The following is a 17,256-nucleotide window of genomic DNA, read 5'->3' on the forward strand; positions in this document are numbered from 1 at the left end:
GCGACGGACCTAGCTAAGACTATTGACATCGCGTCACGAATGCTAGACAGCATCTACAGAACTTATTCGCGAACCGGCGCGCTGCTTCATGGGCATCGTCTGTTCGGTCTACCTCCCATTCATTCTGACAAAGTTGACGTCAACGGGCGTTTCGCATTCGCGGTCCTCGGACTGCGTTTGTGGGTTCAGTAGCCGGGGCTCTCCCTCCATCTCCAGATGAATGGCTGCTGAACAAAGGCAACGCCCGAGAGTAATGCTGATTCATCCTGGTGGGCCTGATCTGCTTTGCGGTGATGGCTTGTCGGTGATGTTGAGGCAGTGAGCCCATCTGGCGGCTTTACCCTGCTGCTGCATCCTCTTTGTTCCTGATCCTCGGAGCAGTTGAGCATCGATGGGCGCACGGCATAGGTGGGATTGACGTTTCGTTTCAGCTCATACATTTCCGTTTTTCTTCCTCGGCGACGTGCCGTGATTTCCGGTTCTGCAGGTCTTCATCTGGTTGCCTAATATGTGGTTGCTACACCACAGTTAGGCGTAATACCAGATTCGATCCTAAGATTGTTAGTTCTCAGCCATGATTGGTTTCCGCGCACCTTCGCGTCATCTGCCGATCCATGCCCGCCTCGCACCGCTAGGCAGCCATCTTCAACAAGAGAACGTCGACACGCACTACTTCGTCCGTCAACTTTCATCGTCAATATGCAATGCTATACGCGCGAAAGCTTCATGGAGGAGTATGCCATCCCTGTTAAACCGTCGCAAGATTTTAAACGTGCTGGCATCCCCGCTCAATATGCCTCTGGTCACCCAAAGGAGTGGTCGCAAACGCGCGATGTTATCAACTTCAGCGCCGATCTGCCACAACCATCCAAGATTGCATACCAAAGTTACGATACTGCTGTGAGCTCTGACAAGAAGTTACTGGCCATCAGCAGTAGCGCGGGGCGTATCTTGGTATACAACATTCAGACCCGACAGCTGTGCGAGGTCCTCGAAGGAGCTGGAGCGGTGGCGTTCCGGCCATCTGATGCCAATGGAGAAAGGCATGCAGAGATTGAGCAAAACTCCGGTGCAGGGACTCCGAGACCTGGCTATACCCTGTTGAGCTCCGTCGTCGATGAGACGCAGCGGGGCGAACGTACAACCGGCCAGCTCATCCTTTGGGACCTGGACCAGAACGGACGCACACTGGACAAAGAAGAGCCGATCGATCCCTCCATCTGGGCTACGAAAGCTATCGACGCAATCGCCCCCGAACTTGCAGCAAACCACGAATGGACCAGGGAGTTCATCGATGCATCCTCGCTCCATACAGAGTTCTTGAAAGCGCTCAGTCATGTAGCCGCCGACCATAGCAGGCGCCACAACACCATCATTGATAACGCGGAATTGGGCAGCTTCGGGTCTAAATACTTCAGCAAGGACGGCAGACTGATGCTGTACCATTCAAACGCCCGAACAACCCAACACGGCATGCGCGCAGCAGAAGATCTGCCGCTCGTCGTTATCTATGACGTGGAAGCAGGCAATGAGATGCACCGCCTTACTGGACACACGGATGCCATCATGTGGTCGGCTATAAGCCCGAACATGGAGTGTGTTGCTACGGTGTCTTGGGATGGCTCGCTACGCATGTATTCCGTCTCGACTGGGGCTCTCATTTGGGCTACAGACAAATCCGGTGGTCAAAGTTGGGCCGGCGCATTCTCGTAAGCATTACTCTTGTGCATACTACACGTAAGACATGTGCTAACTTTGCTTACCAACCTATAGGCCAGACTCAAAGCTCATCGTCTGGAGCACTAACAGTGGCTCAGTGGTACAGGTTCACGATGTCTCAGACGGTCGAAAGGTAGCAGTGATGCCAGAAACATTTTCTCACTGGTGCCGATACTTTGACTGGCATCCAACGCGGTCAGAGATTGCGCTTTGCGCTGGTAAAGAAGCATATGTCTGGAACCCCTTGGATGGTCCTAATGGCAAGGTAATTCAGCATTTCAAGATCGAGGGTGAAGAACGACTGAGTATGGCTGAGATCGACGCTGTTCTATGGATGAACGAAGGTCGATTACTGGGTATCGAGTCGAGCGAAGGGTCGAACCTGATCTACGACACGGAAAGCAATGCGAAAGAGCTGTTCTGGCGACCTGCTGGTACGGTGGCTGGCTATGTTACGGGCAGTCTATGCGGCATGTTTCTAGACAAGGAAGAACAAGATGTTTACCTTAGTGTCGACGGCGATGGAACTGCGCGATTCTGGCGGACAAGCGTCCCAGCTCTCCCATCGTGGTGGGACAAAGACCCGATTCCAGTCGCCACAAAGAAAGCATTCCCCGAGACGGGAAAGTATGTCAAAATCACGAAGACATCGGGCAAAGCAGCTCTACAGCACGAAGCCGCTAAAGAGGATTAGGGTGAAAATGGTGCGGCGTTGTGGAAAGCCGAGTAGAGATTTGCGCCAGTTGGCAAACGGTGACTCGGCTTTGACATCGTCCTGGCTGGCATGGAGGATTGGTATCATGTTCAGTGTTGGGATAGTGATTTGATCGCTGGTCGTGGTAATTCACCCCACCCTTCCCGCTCTTTGCTTTTTTCCCCAGTCTGACTGCATCACCCAATATTTCACACCTACCAATGACAGCAAAGAACAAATTGACACTTCACGATACCCAACACCTTCTGCAGGGCTGCAGCACTGGGCATCCCCGGGATGGGGGAACCGGTAGCGAGTCTTGGTCACAATTAATGTCAGTGGCTGTGGATACAACGGATATCGGCGCCGGCACGGTATACCCTTCCTTGTCACCCGTGATCACACAATCTTGCGAGCAGCTGACACACTGCTTTCGGCACATCGGCGCATACGCCACCATACACTTTCCGTTATCTTCGCCGCTGTCCCACACTAATCGGTTGCTCGGATTGCGCAATCCGGATCGTGTGCGCATATTGACGATGCGAAGATCGTTGAGTTTTGGACATGTTGGGACTCGCAGTATTGCCTCACGGCTGGCTAAAGGCGTTGCGGTCCGGGCAACCGTCTCCGCGCTTACGTTGTACCCTTTCAGGCTGAACCCCACACCGCCATTCGCTTAGCCCCACGCGGTGCGGCTTATTGTGCTGTGTACCTTATATGAACCATGGAGGAACAGATGACTGACCTGCGAAAATCCCTCGTCGTCCTTTTTACGATTTGCACGCTGGTCGGACTTTCGTTTTCAAGGTCATCCTAAGCTTGCGCTCCTGCTGCTTCTTCTCATAGGAGTATCGACGACCTTCGTTTGCCTTGCTAGCAATCTTGTCCACGAGCATCGAGTTTGACACTCCCGCTGTAGACTAAATCAGCAGAAACGCTAAGACTTTGTGCCTGGTCACGCGTTTTGATTCCGCATTGGTCCCGCGTTCCAATTGACTTGTGCAGTGTCACTAAACACAGTAAGCTACGCCTCCTAAGCCATGTCGGCCGTCACGTCCCTGTATAACCAACCATCCCGTCGTGGTATAAAAGTTTCCCGCGGAGATCACAGGTACTATCCTTGTTCACATTCCCACCATGATACAACCTACCCAAAATGGCGAGCGCTATGAGCTCACAAGCCCCACGGAGATGCCCAAAGCGGGTGCATTCCTTTGGAACCAACGTATGATGATTCAGGTCACATGTCGCGGTTTTGCAACCGCTCAATACATGCAACCCGAGCCCGCGAAGTATGCCTACGCGCCCAACCTCGAAGCGAAGACCTTTATGCAACCGGAGCAGAACTATTATGCTCACCACCCGGGCCGGTTCGTATACATCAAGGACGAGGAGAACGGCGAGATCTTCTCGGCACCGTATGAGCCGGTAAGGGCTAAGTTGGATCGCTTCACCTTCGATGTAGGCAAAAGCGACATCAAGTGGCTCGTGGAGAAATCGGGAATTCGTGTCGAGATGACCTTCTTACTACCCACCGACGATGTGGCTGAATTCTGGAGCATCAAGGTGACCAACATCTCAGGTCGCAAGCGCAATCTGTCTATCTACCCCTACTTCCCACTGGGCTACATGTCATGGATGAACCAAGAGGCGGAGTGGAATACGAACGTCGGGGGCGTGGTTGGGAGCTGCAAGACTCCGTATCAAAAAGCGGAGGATTACCCGAAGACCAAGTATCTGAAAGACAAGACCTACTTCCTCTGCGAAACCACACCAGTCTCATGGGAAGCGAAGCAAGAAGCTTTCGAAGGCGAAGGAGGCCTGCAAGCGCCATCGGCACTGAAGGAGTCACAGCTTTCGAATAGCGACGCCCGTTACGAAACCCCGACCGCAGTCGTTCAATATTGGGCCGATCTAGGCGAGAACGAGAGCAAAGAGTACAGATTTCTTTTCGGTCCCGCGTACGACGAAGCTGAGATTCTAGACATGCGCAAGAAGTACCTCAACAAAATGGCGTTTGCGAAGGCCGCCAAAGACTACGAAGACTACATCCAGCGTGGCAGCGGTTGCGTACGTCTCGAGACGCCAGACAAAGATCTCGACAACCTGGTCAACAACTGGCTTCCCCGACAACTGTACTACCACGGCGACGTAAACAGACTTACGACCGATCCGCAAACGCGAAACTACCTCCAAGACAATATGGGCATGAGCTTCATCAAGCCAGAAGTAGCGCGCAAAGCCATCACGACAGCGGTCGGTCAGCAGGAGAAGAACGGCTCCATGCCGGATGGTATCCTTCTAGCCAAGGGAGCGGTGCTCAAGTACATCAACCAAATCCCTCACACCGACCACTGCGTCTGGCTCCCCATCGCCCTGGAGATCTACCTCAGCGAAACCGGCGACTACGCGCTTCTAGACGAGAAGGTGACTAGCATGTACGGCGACACATTCACAGTCTTCGAGCGCTTCAGCCGCGCCATGGACTGGCTGCTCTCCTCAAACGCGCGAGACGACCGCGGCCTCTCCTACATCGCGCAGGGCGACTGGTGCGACCCGATGAACATGGTCGGTCCCAAAGGCGTCGGTGTATCAGGCTGGCTCACCGTCGCAACCGCCTACGCCGTGAATCTGTGGGCGCAAATCTGCGAAGACGCCGACAAACCTGACGTCGCGAAGAAATACCGCACCGGCGCCGAACAAGTCAACGAATCAGCTAACGAGCACCTCTGGGACGGCGACTGGTTTGCCCGCGGTATCACAGACGACAACGTAACGTTCGGCATCAAAGACGACAAAGAAGGTCGCATCTGGCTGAACCCGCAAGCCTGGTCCATCCTCGGCGGCGCAGCCTCCTCAGAGCAAATCTCCAAAATCCTCCCTCAGGTTGATGAGCAACTCACAACGCCCTACGGCGTCGTCATGTTCGGCCCGCCCTTCACCGCCATGCGCGAAGACGTCGGTCGCGTAACGCAGAAATATCCGGGTCAAGGCGAGAACGGCTCCGTGTACAACCACGCCGCTGCCTTCTACGCCTGGGCCCTTTACGACATCGATGAAGTCGACCGCGCGTATGCTACGCTGCGTGCTATGATTCCTGGTCCTGATGAAGAGGATCTGGTTCGCCGGGGCCAACTGCCCATTTTCATTCCTAATTACTACCGTGGCGGGTATGGGATTAAGCATCTTGACCGCACGGCTGGTCGCTCGAGTCAACTGTTCAATACGGGAACTGTGAGTTGGGTGTATAGGTGTTTTATCGAGGGACTGTGTGGGTTGAGGGGTGTAAGGGAGGGGCTGAAGATCGCGCCGAAGATGCCGAGTGATTGGGAGGAGATGAAAGTGAGGAGGGAGTTTAGGGGTGCGGTGTTTGATGTTCAGATTAAGAGGGGGGATGTTGAGGATGTCAGGGTTGTGGTTGATGGGGAGGAGGTCGAGGGATGCGTTGTCAAGAATGTTACGGCTGGGAAGACGTATAAGGTGCTTGTTGAGGTACCGAGGGCGAAGAAGAATGCTGTCAATGGGACGAAGTCGAATGGGATTAAGACGAATGGAGGACTGACGAATGGGTCGGCGACGAATGGGAATGGTACAAATGGGACGAAGTAGAGGTAGCATAGCACATGCGAGAATTTGAAGGTTCTGCTCTTTTAGGCTATTTCCATCGCGTAGTTGCTAAGAAGTTCTCCCCAAGGCTAAACATGATGCCCTATTTCCATCTTGACGTAGCAACATCATCTACCGCCCCAACGCGAAAAGAACATTCCCACACTATTCCTCCACGCCCTCTCCGCAACCTCCTCAACACCAACACCCTTAATCCCCGCAACAACCAACGCCACCTTCTCCACATTGCAACTCTCATTCCTCTCCTTCACCATATCGCCCATACTGAACTTATCCTTCTTCTTGCTCCCCCAAGACCACTTTGTCGCATTCTTCAAATACGCTTTTGCTACTTCACTAGACGCTTGGATATCACCCCACGGCGCATCCGTTTCAATCTGCAGCTTATCCAACGGCACATGCCTGATCATATCCAAACTATCGCGATCTCGGAAAGCAAAGTTGTTGAAACTGACATGTAGGCCCATGCCGGTCAAAGTCTGCATCTGTGCTGTAGTACCGACGAAAGAGTGGACTAGGCCGGATCGTAAAGGCAGCCGGTCCATGTAGGGTTCAAGTATAGCAACGAAATCTTCGAATGCAGCGCGACAATGCAGAAAGAGGGGAAGTTCCCATCCCGCGCTCACAATTATATCGAGCTGTCGCTTGAACACGCGTATCTGAACGTCTTTTGTGGCTTCCGCCAGCTTGTCGTAGTCGAGGCCGAGCTCCCCGAAAGCGGCTAGGAGGTGGGGCTCTTCGTTCATGGTCGTCGTGATGCTGTGAGACAGGCTCTTGTAGTATTCTTCTCCGCCCTCATCAGCTTCGACGGCATGGTATGGATGTATACCGATTGTGACCGTGCATTGCCCCGGTCGTTTCCGCGCTATGTCGAGGTTGAAAGACGCGTCGGATGCGTACATGCCTGTCAGCATGAGCTTTTCTACTCCGGCGGCCAGTGCACGGTCGAGCACGGCATCGAAGTCTGGCTCATGGTATTGTTTGCCCCGGTAGATGCCGGCGAACTCTTTGGCAGTTGCGGTTACGGCGACCTGGATGTATCGACGTGTTGGTTCAGCCAAGTCGCGTCAACACGGGAATGGGTGGGCGCGTACGTCTGCGTACCGGAGTTTCGTAGAAGGCGCAGAGGGTGCTTCACCGGGAAACCCCTCTAGTAGCGTCGGGGTTGACATTGTATGTCTAGATGGAGGAATGTGATCTGTGTAGCATCGAGGCGATATGTGTTCGCGAGGTGCGTCACTTTCGGAAGTGACACTTCCGATCTCGGAAACGTGTTGGTCACGTGCAGTAAAGTGGATCGAATGGATCAAGTCGCTTGGATTCAGGCCGCGGCTGCTCTCCGCCCACAGGCTTCATGCATGAAACACTTTCATCGCGATGATATTCATCTGATAGTTGAGATGCACTCTTACAAAGACAACCCATTCCGAACAACAGCCACGTAACCTCCCTTTGGACAGAAGAACGTCCCTTCTTCGTTGATCAGAGCTGTCTCTAACGAGCTCGTATCGAGCCAATCTCGCGGCAAGAAAAAGTGCTTTTGCATGCCATCTATACCGCTGTCTAGATCCCAAGTACAAAGCTGATTGTCGTGGTCTAAGTATGCGACTCTTCCTTTTGTGATGCCTACTAGTCTTTTTGCGTGTCGAGCGAGTTCTGGTGTGCATTCTGGTCTAAAGGACGCGATTCGTGATTCGATCGTGCGAGACATTCTTATCGCTTCCACGTGGAGACCAGAATGAGAGAGTTGCGAGACGACTCCCTGATAATGGCTCGCTGGAAGAGTGCCGTACAGGATTTGTCCACTGGAAGGAATGGCTTCGGCCCACACCACGACCTTCTCGATGTGATCATGCTTTTGCGGCTCTGAACACTCTTCCGGTTCTAGTTCCGGCTCGGATTCGATCGCAACGCTGACTTGTATGCTCATTGTGGACCATTGATAGCTTGTCAGTGATTGAGGCTCAAGCCAGATGAGTGACGTCATATCCAAAGGATCCTGTACCCAACGGCGGCGCTGTCTGGATCCCCAGTCTTTGAACCACAACCGTTCCTTCGACCGTGTATCGTACAGATGATCTGTTGAGGACGTCGATATCAGCAGGTATTGCTCATCCGGGCTAAAGACAAATTGATGTACGGGCTCTGACACCCGCGCATCTAGCACTGGGTAGACGCGCCACTGGTCCTTGGCCTTCGTTTCTAATCGCTTTGCGATGACGCGAGCAGAGTCGTCGCTGGATACCATGTATCGCCCGGATGGTGACCATTCCATACAAAGTACGGATGTGGTCGATGAGTGAGTGTAGACTTTGCGGATGGGGGTACCATTTGCAACTTCGTGGATGATAACCGAGCCATCGTCTCTGCCGCAGCAGTAATATGCATCAGATCCGCTACTGGCAATCGCCGATACGAAGGCTTTGGTATTGTCGATCTGAGACATGGTCGGCTCACTAGAGACCAAGCTCAGTTCATCCAGGCTGGACTCATCCTCCATGTCGTGCTCATCGGGGCGAACGAGAACGTCTGGCTCCCAGACGTTACATACCGAGTCTCTCACATCATATAGCCGCTGACCATCTGGGCTGAATGCCACGTCTCTTACGAAGTCGTTGACGCTGCCAAGCTGGTATATCAGAGACAGGCGCGGAAAGGCCCACACGCTGATCGTCCCACTATGATCTGACGTGAGCAAAAGACTGCCTTCGGAATTAATAGCAATCTCGCGGGCTTTCAGGTGAGGATAGGCAAGTTGCTGATCATCAAATAGTCGCCATTCTACTAAGTCGGCATTTTGACAGAGGATGAAGAGTGAATCGCCGTCGACTTGCCAATGAAGATCTTCTGGGCCTAGAAGTGATGTTATAGACGAGCGGAGCCGGCGTATCCGCGCTGGTTGGAGCGCAGTAGCTTGAAAGTGCCATATCAGAGGCACTTTGCCACGCCAGGCTATGGCGACAGCGGTCGCGGCTGGGTTGATTGCCATAGCTGTGGGGCAACCATTGTAATCTTGACTTGGCGATTCAAAAACATGATGCTGCACTATGCTTGATGTCGAAAGATCGTGTACAGTGATAGAGCAGTCGTCACACCCAATGACTAGATGAGCGTCGTTGTTGGCGAAAGATATGGCGATGATTCTTTTCGTCGTTAAGTTGTCGATTCGCGACGTCAACCGACCAGACGATAGTTCCCATACCGCGCAATGGCTGAAACTCGCTGTCGCCAACAACGTCCCACTATTGTTGAGTCTCACCACCGCCACGTATTCACCTACTTCGATCTGACGTGCTTTCTCACATGTTTCAGTATGCCAAACAAGGATTCTACCGATAGTGCTGATCAACGTGACGAAGTATGATTCTGTAGCCAGTACCTGCGAAGCAATGTAATCGTCGCCCACACTAACACGAGCTAGGCGATCGTCCCAGCCATCGGAAGGAAGTCCAGTGACTGTGAGCTGTCCCGCTTTGTGCTCTCCATAGGTAAGAGTGAACATCGAGCCTTTTGGACAGAAAGGTATGATGTCTTGGTAGATCGCTGGTGGTTTCGCTACGAGAATAGAACCAAATTTACCAACAAGTCGGATGAGATCGATGGCCCACGACTGCAGCCACTTTGGATCATCCTCTGGTAATTTGGTCAGGCTATCCAATACCGGAGACGAGTCCTTGTGCATCCTAGCGTGCTTCTTCCTCTTTGCATAAGCTTTCAGATATCTTGCTGATCTCGTCAAGTAGCGTAGGTTTGCGGATAACGCGATAGCCTCAATCCAAGAGAGACAGTATGAAGAGAAGAATACTTTTAGTGCGCGTGTGAGTTCTGTGCTTGCCGTTGGGGATTTGGAGACATGATAAGCCCAATAGCATGTAGCATACCCCAGCAGAGGAGCCCCCTGTTCAGCTAGGAGAAGGCGATTGCTCCGAATGCCTCGTTTTGGATCAGCATCGGCTGTTGATATTGCATGGAATGTTCGAGGCCAAGAATCTTGGGACAGATACCCGAGACAACGTTCCGCAATCTGGAGATGAGCCCGACGAGGTTGAATGAAGGCGATCTTGCCAGCTTGGTTGGCAGTAAGAAACTGACGGGCGGTGTCATGGATCAAAGTTATTTTACCGTTGTCAGTGGTGACAAAGTGTGCACAGATCTGATTGACGGTATCTTCAAGATTCAGAAAGCCGGTGAATGTTGGTTCGAGAGCAAGCTGTAACTCCTCTAGTCTTAAGGGGCGCCAACTGCAGCTAACCCATGATAGTATCATGTGTGCGAGGCTTTGAGTCCTTTCAGGCTGCGAAAGAAGCTTGGCTAGCATTTGTTCGTAAAGACCCACCATGCCCGCTGGTAGTCCAGTCAAGGCTTTATCGATATCATCTCGGGTATGACAGCTTTGGCGGAGGGACTTCAAGCAAAGACGGACCCAGAGAAACGACCCGGAAGCTTTTGCCAGGATCTTGTCAACGATATCTTGTTGAACAGTCTCAGCAGCTGTCAAGATGTCGCGGATGGAAGTGGCCACATATGCTCGTATGTCTCTCGCTGTATCAGTTTCTGATAAGAAGCGTACGGTGACCGGAGATCCTTCGCCCTTAGTTGCGGTTGGTACCTTCATGGGCCTGCTACTCAAGAATACCTTGATAGTAGTAGTCGACTGTATTTTCAGGAGAGAGTTGATGACCAGTGAGTGCGAATCGGCCTCGTCTATTCCGTCGATTATCCAAAATAGTGGCTGTGTGAATGCAATCTTGAAGATGATGCCTTCGAAGATCTTCTCCCATATCGTACGAAAGTTTTGATCTTGTGAAGTGAACTTGATGCCAGTCTCGGCATGGAAAGAGAACAAGGCTTCTCGGAACGATTGGCTGTTTTGGGCAAGCTGTGAAGCGATGCTACGAAGACAGTATGCGGCAGTTCGTTTTGTCTGGTGTCCTGTCGAGAAGAAATGATACTGACAGCTCGCCTGTTGGTCCTTCAAGTGATGTGCCACCATACTGGAAAGAGCCGTCTTGCCACTCGCGGGTAGCCCGAATAGCCAGAAGACCGGAGCAGCTCGATCACCCACTGAGCTTTTCCAACGTGTGAAGTCCGACTTTTGTAGGAGCCATTGGCCGGTCCCGTCCATAATCCTGCCGTGTCTGGATTTGAGATCGTCCTCAGCATCTTCGTGGACACCCAGAATTGCGGCGATCTTTTGACTATCTTCGACGCGATCGATGACATCGACAGCAGGCGCTGTCCAAAGATCAGCACTTCTGGCTCTTGCAAAGATGCAACGTAATGAGTCATACCTTCAGCTGGTGAAGCCTCTCTAGCAAAATGGCTGATTGTGTTTCTCACTCTTACGTACTGAGTGTCTGTAGGGCTCTTGAACTTGCATATGGTGTGGTGGTTTGCGCGAAGTGAGCCTGACATTTCTCCCGGTAACTGAAGGACAGCCGAATCTTTCTCCACGATCTGTGGGCGTTAGTCCAGGATCACAGCATGAAGAAGGAAGGGCGACTACCATCGCATCTTTGAGGCCAATGCTGGTCTTCTCTGTTTCAAAGTATGACATTAAGGCAAGATCGTGACAGTGGTGACGGAACTGCTCATTGATCTCGTGAAGAGCATTGCTGTGTAATTGAAGCTCGGCGACATAGCTTTTCGATGGTGGGCCCAAAGGAAGGCTTGCAAGGATATTGTTCAAGGTGGAGGCCGACTGCGCCCCGCGGTGGGGAGTTGCGAGGAAGATGATGCCGTGAAACGAAGCCGCGATGTCGGCGAATTGCGAATCCTGTATGCCCAGCAGATATGCCTTCTTGACCACTAAGCCACCCATCGAGTGGGCAATAAAGATGATCTTTTTGGGCCTGATAGCACTCCCGTTCGAGCTTTGGAAGGTCAGGATTTGAAGCAGAAGGTCTTTCGCAAAATCGGAGATGTTCAGATTAGCTCCTGCTCCTCTCCAATTTGAATCGTAACCAAACGTGAAGACCCTCCATGTTGACAATGCTCCTTCATGTTCAAGCCAGCTAGGCCAGAAGTTGTTGAGATCGCGCTCCCAGCTCCATGTGGTCCACGGGTGACCTCCCAAGCCGTGCACGAAGACTATATCGCCGCTTGGTTCAAGTCGATCGGTCACGAGATGTAGGCCCAAATCGTCGCGGGATCGCTGGCTATGGGCTATCGGTCTGCCGAGGACGCCCGCATTGAGCGTGCTTGTGGTCGAAATCAACGAGCCGCTTCTATAGGGCGCGCTGGCCTTGAACCTTGCGGAGGCTACAGAGGTATCTTGTCCGCTGTCGGTAGATCGAAGCTCTGTCCGGTGAAAGGTCGACTCGGTGTCTAGGGTGTCGTTGTCATCGCTTTCGGGTGTCGGCTCTGATCGCAATCGGAGCCTATGAAGCTTCGTCAATTTAGCTATCATGCACGAGGCTGAGATCAGATATGCTTACTACACTCGGCCTCGATGCCATCGAAGATTAACATCTGTCACTCAGCCACGAAGGCATGTGCAGCATGGACGATAGCCTTGAAGGATGGTTCTAATGACTTCGCCATCGCATCCAAGGCTGTGAAATTGAGGTACGTCAAAGGATTTGAGAGGCTAATTAGTCAGGCCTCCGCGCTGCTTCCCAAGGTTGCAAGGACGGGAAAGTAGCTTGCCCTGTGGTGCGGGGTACCATCAGCTCGTGTGTCAGCCTCTCTGCCGTGCCGCATATGCATGCTTCTTTTGTGAGTGTGATCGAGTACAGTCGTCCAGCAACCCCCTCACCTATTGGCTATCTTTGCGCCCACCAATATAAGCCCACGCGGGTTGCGACATTCCGGCCAATCATCATCCAGCGGCTATTGGGCGAAGGAACACAGCGCCCTCCACTGACGACATCGTCCGCTGCGGCGGCCCGTGCTTATCGAGGGAGGCTCGGCCTACGCTCACTAGAAGCCTTCTCTCATCAACACCAGACGCTAAGACATCATGGGTACGACTGCGACAGAAGACGTCCACACCATAGGCAAGATTGCCATAGGCAAGGCGCAAGCGAACTTGGAAGAGACGCCAACTGAACCATTCCTGCCACCGCAGGCCAGCGGCTCGTACAAAGTTGATGAACGGGTTGTCGCAGGTAATGTCGCAATAGCCGTTCATGTCCGGCACTTACCTTAGGCCAGCATTCCCCATTCCTGGAACTCAGGTAACAGATGCATACAACTACGGTGAATCGCTGTGGGGTAAGACGGCCAAGCTCGTGGTCCGACTTCCAACGGGGGAGAATGACAACTACTTTCTGAAGGTTCGGCTGATTGTGGAACCTTATGAGAAATTCCGGAACTGACGCCCCAGAGGTTGTAACTCTCGGAAAGATAGGAAGGCACATGTGCGAAGGCGAATATGAGTCGCTCAAAGCCATCTATGCCATCTCGCCCTCGTTCGTCCCCCAGCCATATGCCTGGGGCAAGCTCGAAGGTGCAGACGAGACGTGTTTCTTACTTGCGGCTTTTCGAGATGTTGGTGAACAGGTAAGCGTGCTTCAGTCTGGTTTCGGAGACCCTGATACTAATCTTGAAAGCCCGCAGATCCGGTCAAGCTGGCTGCGGGACTCGCTGACATGCATCAACGGTCCGTCTCACCAACTGGCAAATTCGGGTTCCATTTCTCGACATGCCATGCCCGAATCGCTCAGGCTGTCGATACATGGGAAGACTCTTGGTGCACGCTGTATGGCCGACATCTAGGCCACGTCATGGAGCTGGCTAAGCCAATCCTCAATTGGCCTGAGTTCGACGTGGTGTGCGATCTGACGCTCCAGAAGGTTGTGCCCCGTCTTTTGTTGCCGCTCCAAGCAGAAGGTCGTGTGCTAAAACCGTGTCTCATCCATGGTGATTGTTGGGATGGCAACACCGCGATGGACGCTAAAACGGGCGAGGCTTTCGTGTTCGATGTCTGCTCTTTCTACGGGCACAACGAATACGACACTGGTAATTGGAGAGCGCCGCGTCATCGTTTGAGCAGTAAGGCATATATCCGGGCCTACAAGCGCAACTTCCCGGTATCTGAACCTGTCGAGGACTGGGATGCGCGCAACCTGCTATACTCGTTAACATTCAACATTGGCAACACGATCTACATTCCAGGATCTCAGCAACGCGAGGTCGTGTACGACGATATGACTACGCTGTGCAAGCTCTTCTGCCCAGACGAGTTGAAAGCCGCGATGGATAAACTCGCGAGAGATGCCGCTGGCGTCAAGAGCTTGCAATCGGGTCGCGCGAGGGTTGATGAGGTTGTCGGTAACACCGGGGTCGGTGCGCAGGAAGAAGAAGAAGAAGAGGAAGAAGAACTGCCACTCTGATGGGTGTTTTGCCGCACCACCACGCGCCGGTCTGTACGCATACATGGCCCTGCGATACTGTGATGCACAGAAGCTTTATGTCGTAATGAATTATGATTATATGATGACAGCGTGTATGCCCAGGCGTGCGTTGATGAGGTCTGGTGATGGCAAATGGCAGCCACGCGTGTTTCGGCCGTCAACGCGTCATCTAGCGGCGCTACCAGCCTTTCTGCTGACTAAGCAGACCCCTTACAATCTCGGCCCCCCTCTGACCCGAGTCTCATCAACTTAGACGGCCAGAACCAGTCTCAACCCACCCAGGCGTGCGGTTCATGTCGAAAGCGCTGTCAATGGTACAAAATTTCATATTACGAGTCCTGGATGGAAGGTATGTCTGAACGACAGCATCGAGAAGAAGCAATTACTTTAGACATGGCAGCTTTGGTGCAAGTGACAAATAGTACCGTGTAGTTTGCATTGACCGCTCCCTGCAGCGTATAACATTGACCTTCGGGGCTGTATAGATCCAGCCCACACTCAATTCGCGAGATCGATACCATACGCTGCACACGGAAAATCATCGAGACTCAACCTCAGCTCCGCCATCCCGTCGTCCGACACCAACCGGCCGTCTTCCGTAACAGTAGGACTCTTCGCATCTCCCTCCACTGGCTCTCCATACTCAGGCACGATGCCATCTTCCTCCGTCCTTCCCATGAGAACATCCATCTCCCGCCCTTTACAAACCTCCGCAAGCCCTGGATGTGGCACCCAGACAACACGCATGCCCACCCTTCTCGCTGCCTCCACACCTGCTATTGAGTCCTCAAACACTAAGCACTCTGCAGGCTCCAGAGTACGCTCACCACGTGCTGTCTCAGCGGCTTTCAACCTCTTCAAAGCGAGTAGAAAAATATCAGGCTCTGGCTTCTTCTTGCTATCAGACATCTCCGGATCATCTCCAAAGACGTGGAAGGCCGGATCATCAAACGCCGCATTGATAGCGGGTATGTGCGACGTCTTTAGTGCGAACTTTTGCTGACCAGCTGAACTAGCTAACGAAAGCAGCACAGGCGGTGATGTCTTTGCTTTCAAGGTCGAGAGAAGAGTTTCAACACCTGGAAGCACCTTACTGTTTCCGAAGAGATGTGTAAACCCTTTTTCTTCCGCAGACCATTCAGCTGGCGAGAGGGGTACCTGTGCCCAGTCTAGTAAACGCTTGGTACCCTGTACTAAGCATTAGCATGCCGGGTCGATATGATAGGGCTGAGCAACACAGACCTTTGTGCCTCTGCTTTGCTGCGTCGCCTTGATTGCCCATGGGTAATCTGGTCTTCCGTACTCGCGCAGTATGTTGTTGTAGATATCTGTGTAGATGTCTTCTGAGTTGATGAGCGTGCCGTCTACATCGAAGATGCAGGCGCGTACAGGTGGTAGCGAAGCCATGAGATCTGCGGCTGATTGAGCGCGATCTGGGCTTTCTCTCTTGGCTTCAGTCGTGCAAGATGATCTGCTCCAAGGCTGGGCAGCTGAAGGACCCTGGACTGCGGACCTGAGCATTTACCCCGCGGTCACTAACCGCATCGGGGCTAGTCGCTGCGCAGCATGGGAAGTGGCTACGCTTGACGGCATCGTTCAGGATGCGCCTTCTATGGTCATTACTGCTTGTAGTTGAATTGCAAGTTAGACTATATCCATGACTGAATCTTAGTCTATGGCAGCTGACTGCTACGCCTAGATGCGGTACTTCCAGGCTAGTACTGGCTACTCTAGTCTACCTTCGCATCTGCCCCTCATCTCTTGCACAGCCTTCAGCTAGAGGTACATCGTCACACCAATGCGCTACAACATATTCGGCTGCAGTAACCGAGTATCAAGGTCGGCGAGGAGAAAGTACTTTGTGGCGAAGGACGAAGTTTGCGAATCCTTTACCCTCGGCTTGCCAGCGAAGTCCACCTGAGGTGGGCATCCAATACACTACAATGGCGCCGCAGAAGTCAGCCAATATCTCGTCTACACCAAGACACCAATAACGAGCGATAGCACAGCCAGCTCGCACGAACTTTCAGTTGCTTCAGCTGTCGATACACCAGTCCACCAATCCTGTCTACACTCTCAGAATCGCAAGTTTCCTAATCCAGATCTACAGACTTTGATATATGCCAAGGGTACAGCCGCAAATGTATCGATTCTCTGCAGTCAGCGACACTTCTCCAATGAGGACTATCGGACATGCTCGCACTGCATCCATCTACTACTGCGTCCATGTCAGCCCAAAGGGACATAAGTATCTGAGTCTGTAAGCTATTCTGCTTTCGAGTTGCTTCGGCCCTACCACCAACTATCGCTTCATCCCGCTCCGATTACATGTCTGCAGATACGAAATGCCAATACATCAAAGTGGACATGTTGCATACATCCCACCTCCTCTTCGCAGCTTAGGCCGCGATAGAAGCAACACCCCACTCATACCAACACCGCCTTATGAGTGACATGCAAGCGCGCATGACTCAGCTCCTGCCCATCACATGCCACGCATCCCACCACAAGGCTGACAACTAGGTACATGGTGGCTTGCAGGGCGACAGGAAGCAGCAAGTGCACACTTCACATGTCGTTGTTCGAAATCTCCACTTCACCCAGTCTCCACTAAACACTTGGGCCAGACTGCCGTCGAACCTACACCACACCGGTGTAAAAACGTGAACTAACAAGGTGAGAATATGGCTAGGCTCGGGCGACGGCAGCATATCTTGTTCGCAGGATTTTTCTTGGGTTCCCCACACGGCCCGGGGTCGATCAGCCATGGGGCGCCCACTTTGGAGTTGCTTCATCTTACGAACGGGAAGCTTGGGGGCGGATATCGTGGTGATTGAGCTTGGCAGTTTCTTGTGG

The 17,256-nt window shown here is 52.7% G+C and overlaps 5 protein-coding genes across 5 annotated transcripts; 3 read left to right on the forward strand and 2 right to left on the reverse strand.

The window, feature by feature from the left end:
• Nucleotides 1-699: 699 nt before the first annotated feature.
• On the forward strand, nucleotides 700-2,413 carry J4E83_010526 (uncharacterized protein; the record flags this gene model as incomplete). Its single annotated transcript, XM_049337407.1, has 2 exons — nucleotides 700-1,709; nucleotides 1,774-2,413. 2 exons carry the CDS (start codon nucleotides 700-702, stop codon nucleotides 2,411-2,413), a joined length of 1,650 nt encoding a protein of 549 aa, XP_049183492.1.
• Nucleotides 2,414-3,553: 1,140 nt separating this feature from the next.
• On the forward strand, nucleotides 3,554-6,025 carry J4E83_010527 (uncharacterized protein; the record flags this gene model as incomplete). Its single annotated transcript, XM_049337408.1, has 1 exon — nucleotides 3,554-6,025. The coding sequence occupies one exon, from the start codon at nucleotides 3,554-3,556 to the stop codon at nucleotides 6,023-6,025; it is 2,472 nt and encodes an 823-aa protein (XP_049183493.1).
• A 125-nt stretch (nucleotides 6,026-6,150) lies between these two features.
• J4E83_010528 (uncharacterized protein) lies at nucleotides 6,151-12,452 on the reverse strand (the record flags this gene model as incomplete). Its single annotated transcript, XM_049337409.1, has 6 exons — nucleotides 6,151-7,074; nucleotides 7,770-8,896; nucleotides 9,377-9,769; nucleotides 10,166-11,304; nucleotides 11,457-11,500; nucleotides 11,550-12,452. 6 exons carry the CDS (start codon nucleotides 12,450-12,452, stop codon nucleotides 6,151-6,153), a joined length of 4,530 nt encoding a protein of 1,509 aa, XP_049183494.1.
• Nucleotides 12,453-13,004: 552 nt separating this feature from the next.
• Nucleotides 13,005-14,379, forward strand: J4E83_010529 (uncharacterized protein; the record flags this gene model as incomplete). The annotated part of the gene is made up of 3 exons (XM_049337410.1): nucleotides 13,005-13,152; nucleotides 13,371-13,546; nucleotides 13,597-14,379. 3 exons carry the CDS (start codon nucleotides 13,005-13,007, stop codon nucleotides 14,377-14,379), a joined length of 1,107 nt encoding a protein of 368 aa, XP_049183495.1.
• A 519-nt stretch (nucleotides 14,380-14,898) lies between these two features.
• On the reverse strand, nucleotides 14,899-15,807 carry J4E83_010530 (uncharacterized protein; the record flags this gene model as incomplete). Its single annotated transcript, XM_049337411.1, has 2 exons — nucleotides 14,899-15,588; nucleotides 15,643-15,807. The coding sequence occupies 2 exons, from the start codon at nucleotides 15,805-15,807 to the stop codon at nucleotides 14,899-14,901; spliced, it is 855 nt and encodes a 284-aa protein (XP_049183496.1).
• Between the last annotated feature and the right edge of the window lie 1,449 nt (nucleotides 15,808-17,256).

This window comes from Alternaria metachromatica (assembly GCF_023757995.1).
Source record: "Alternaria metachromatica strain BMP 0045 chromosome Unknown scaffold_46, whole genome shotgun sequence".
Classification (NCBI taxonomy): Eukaryota; Fungi; Ascomycota; class Dothideomycetes; order Pleosporales; family Pleosporaceae; genus Alternaria; species Alternaria metachromatica.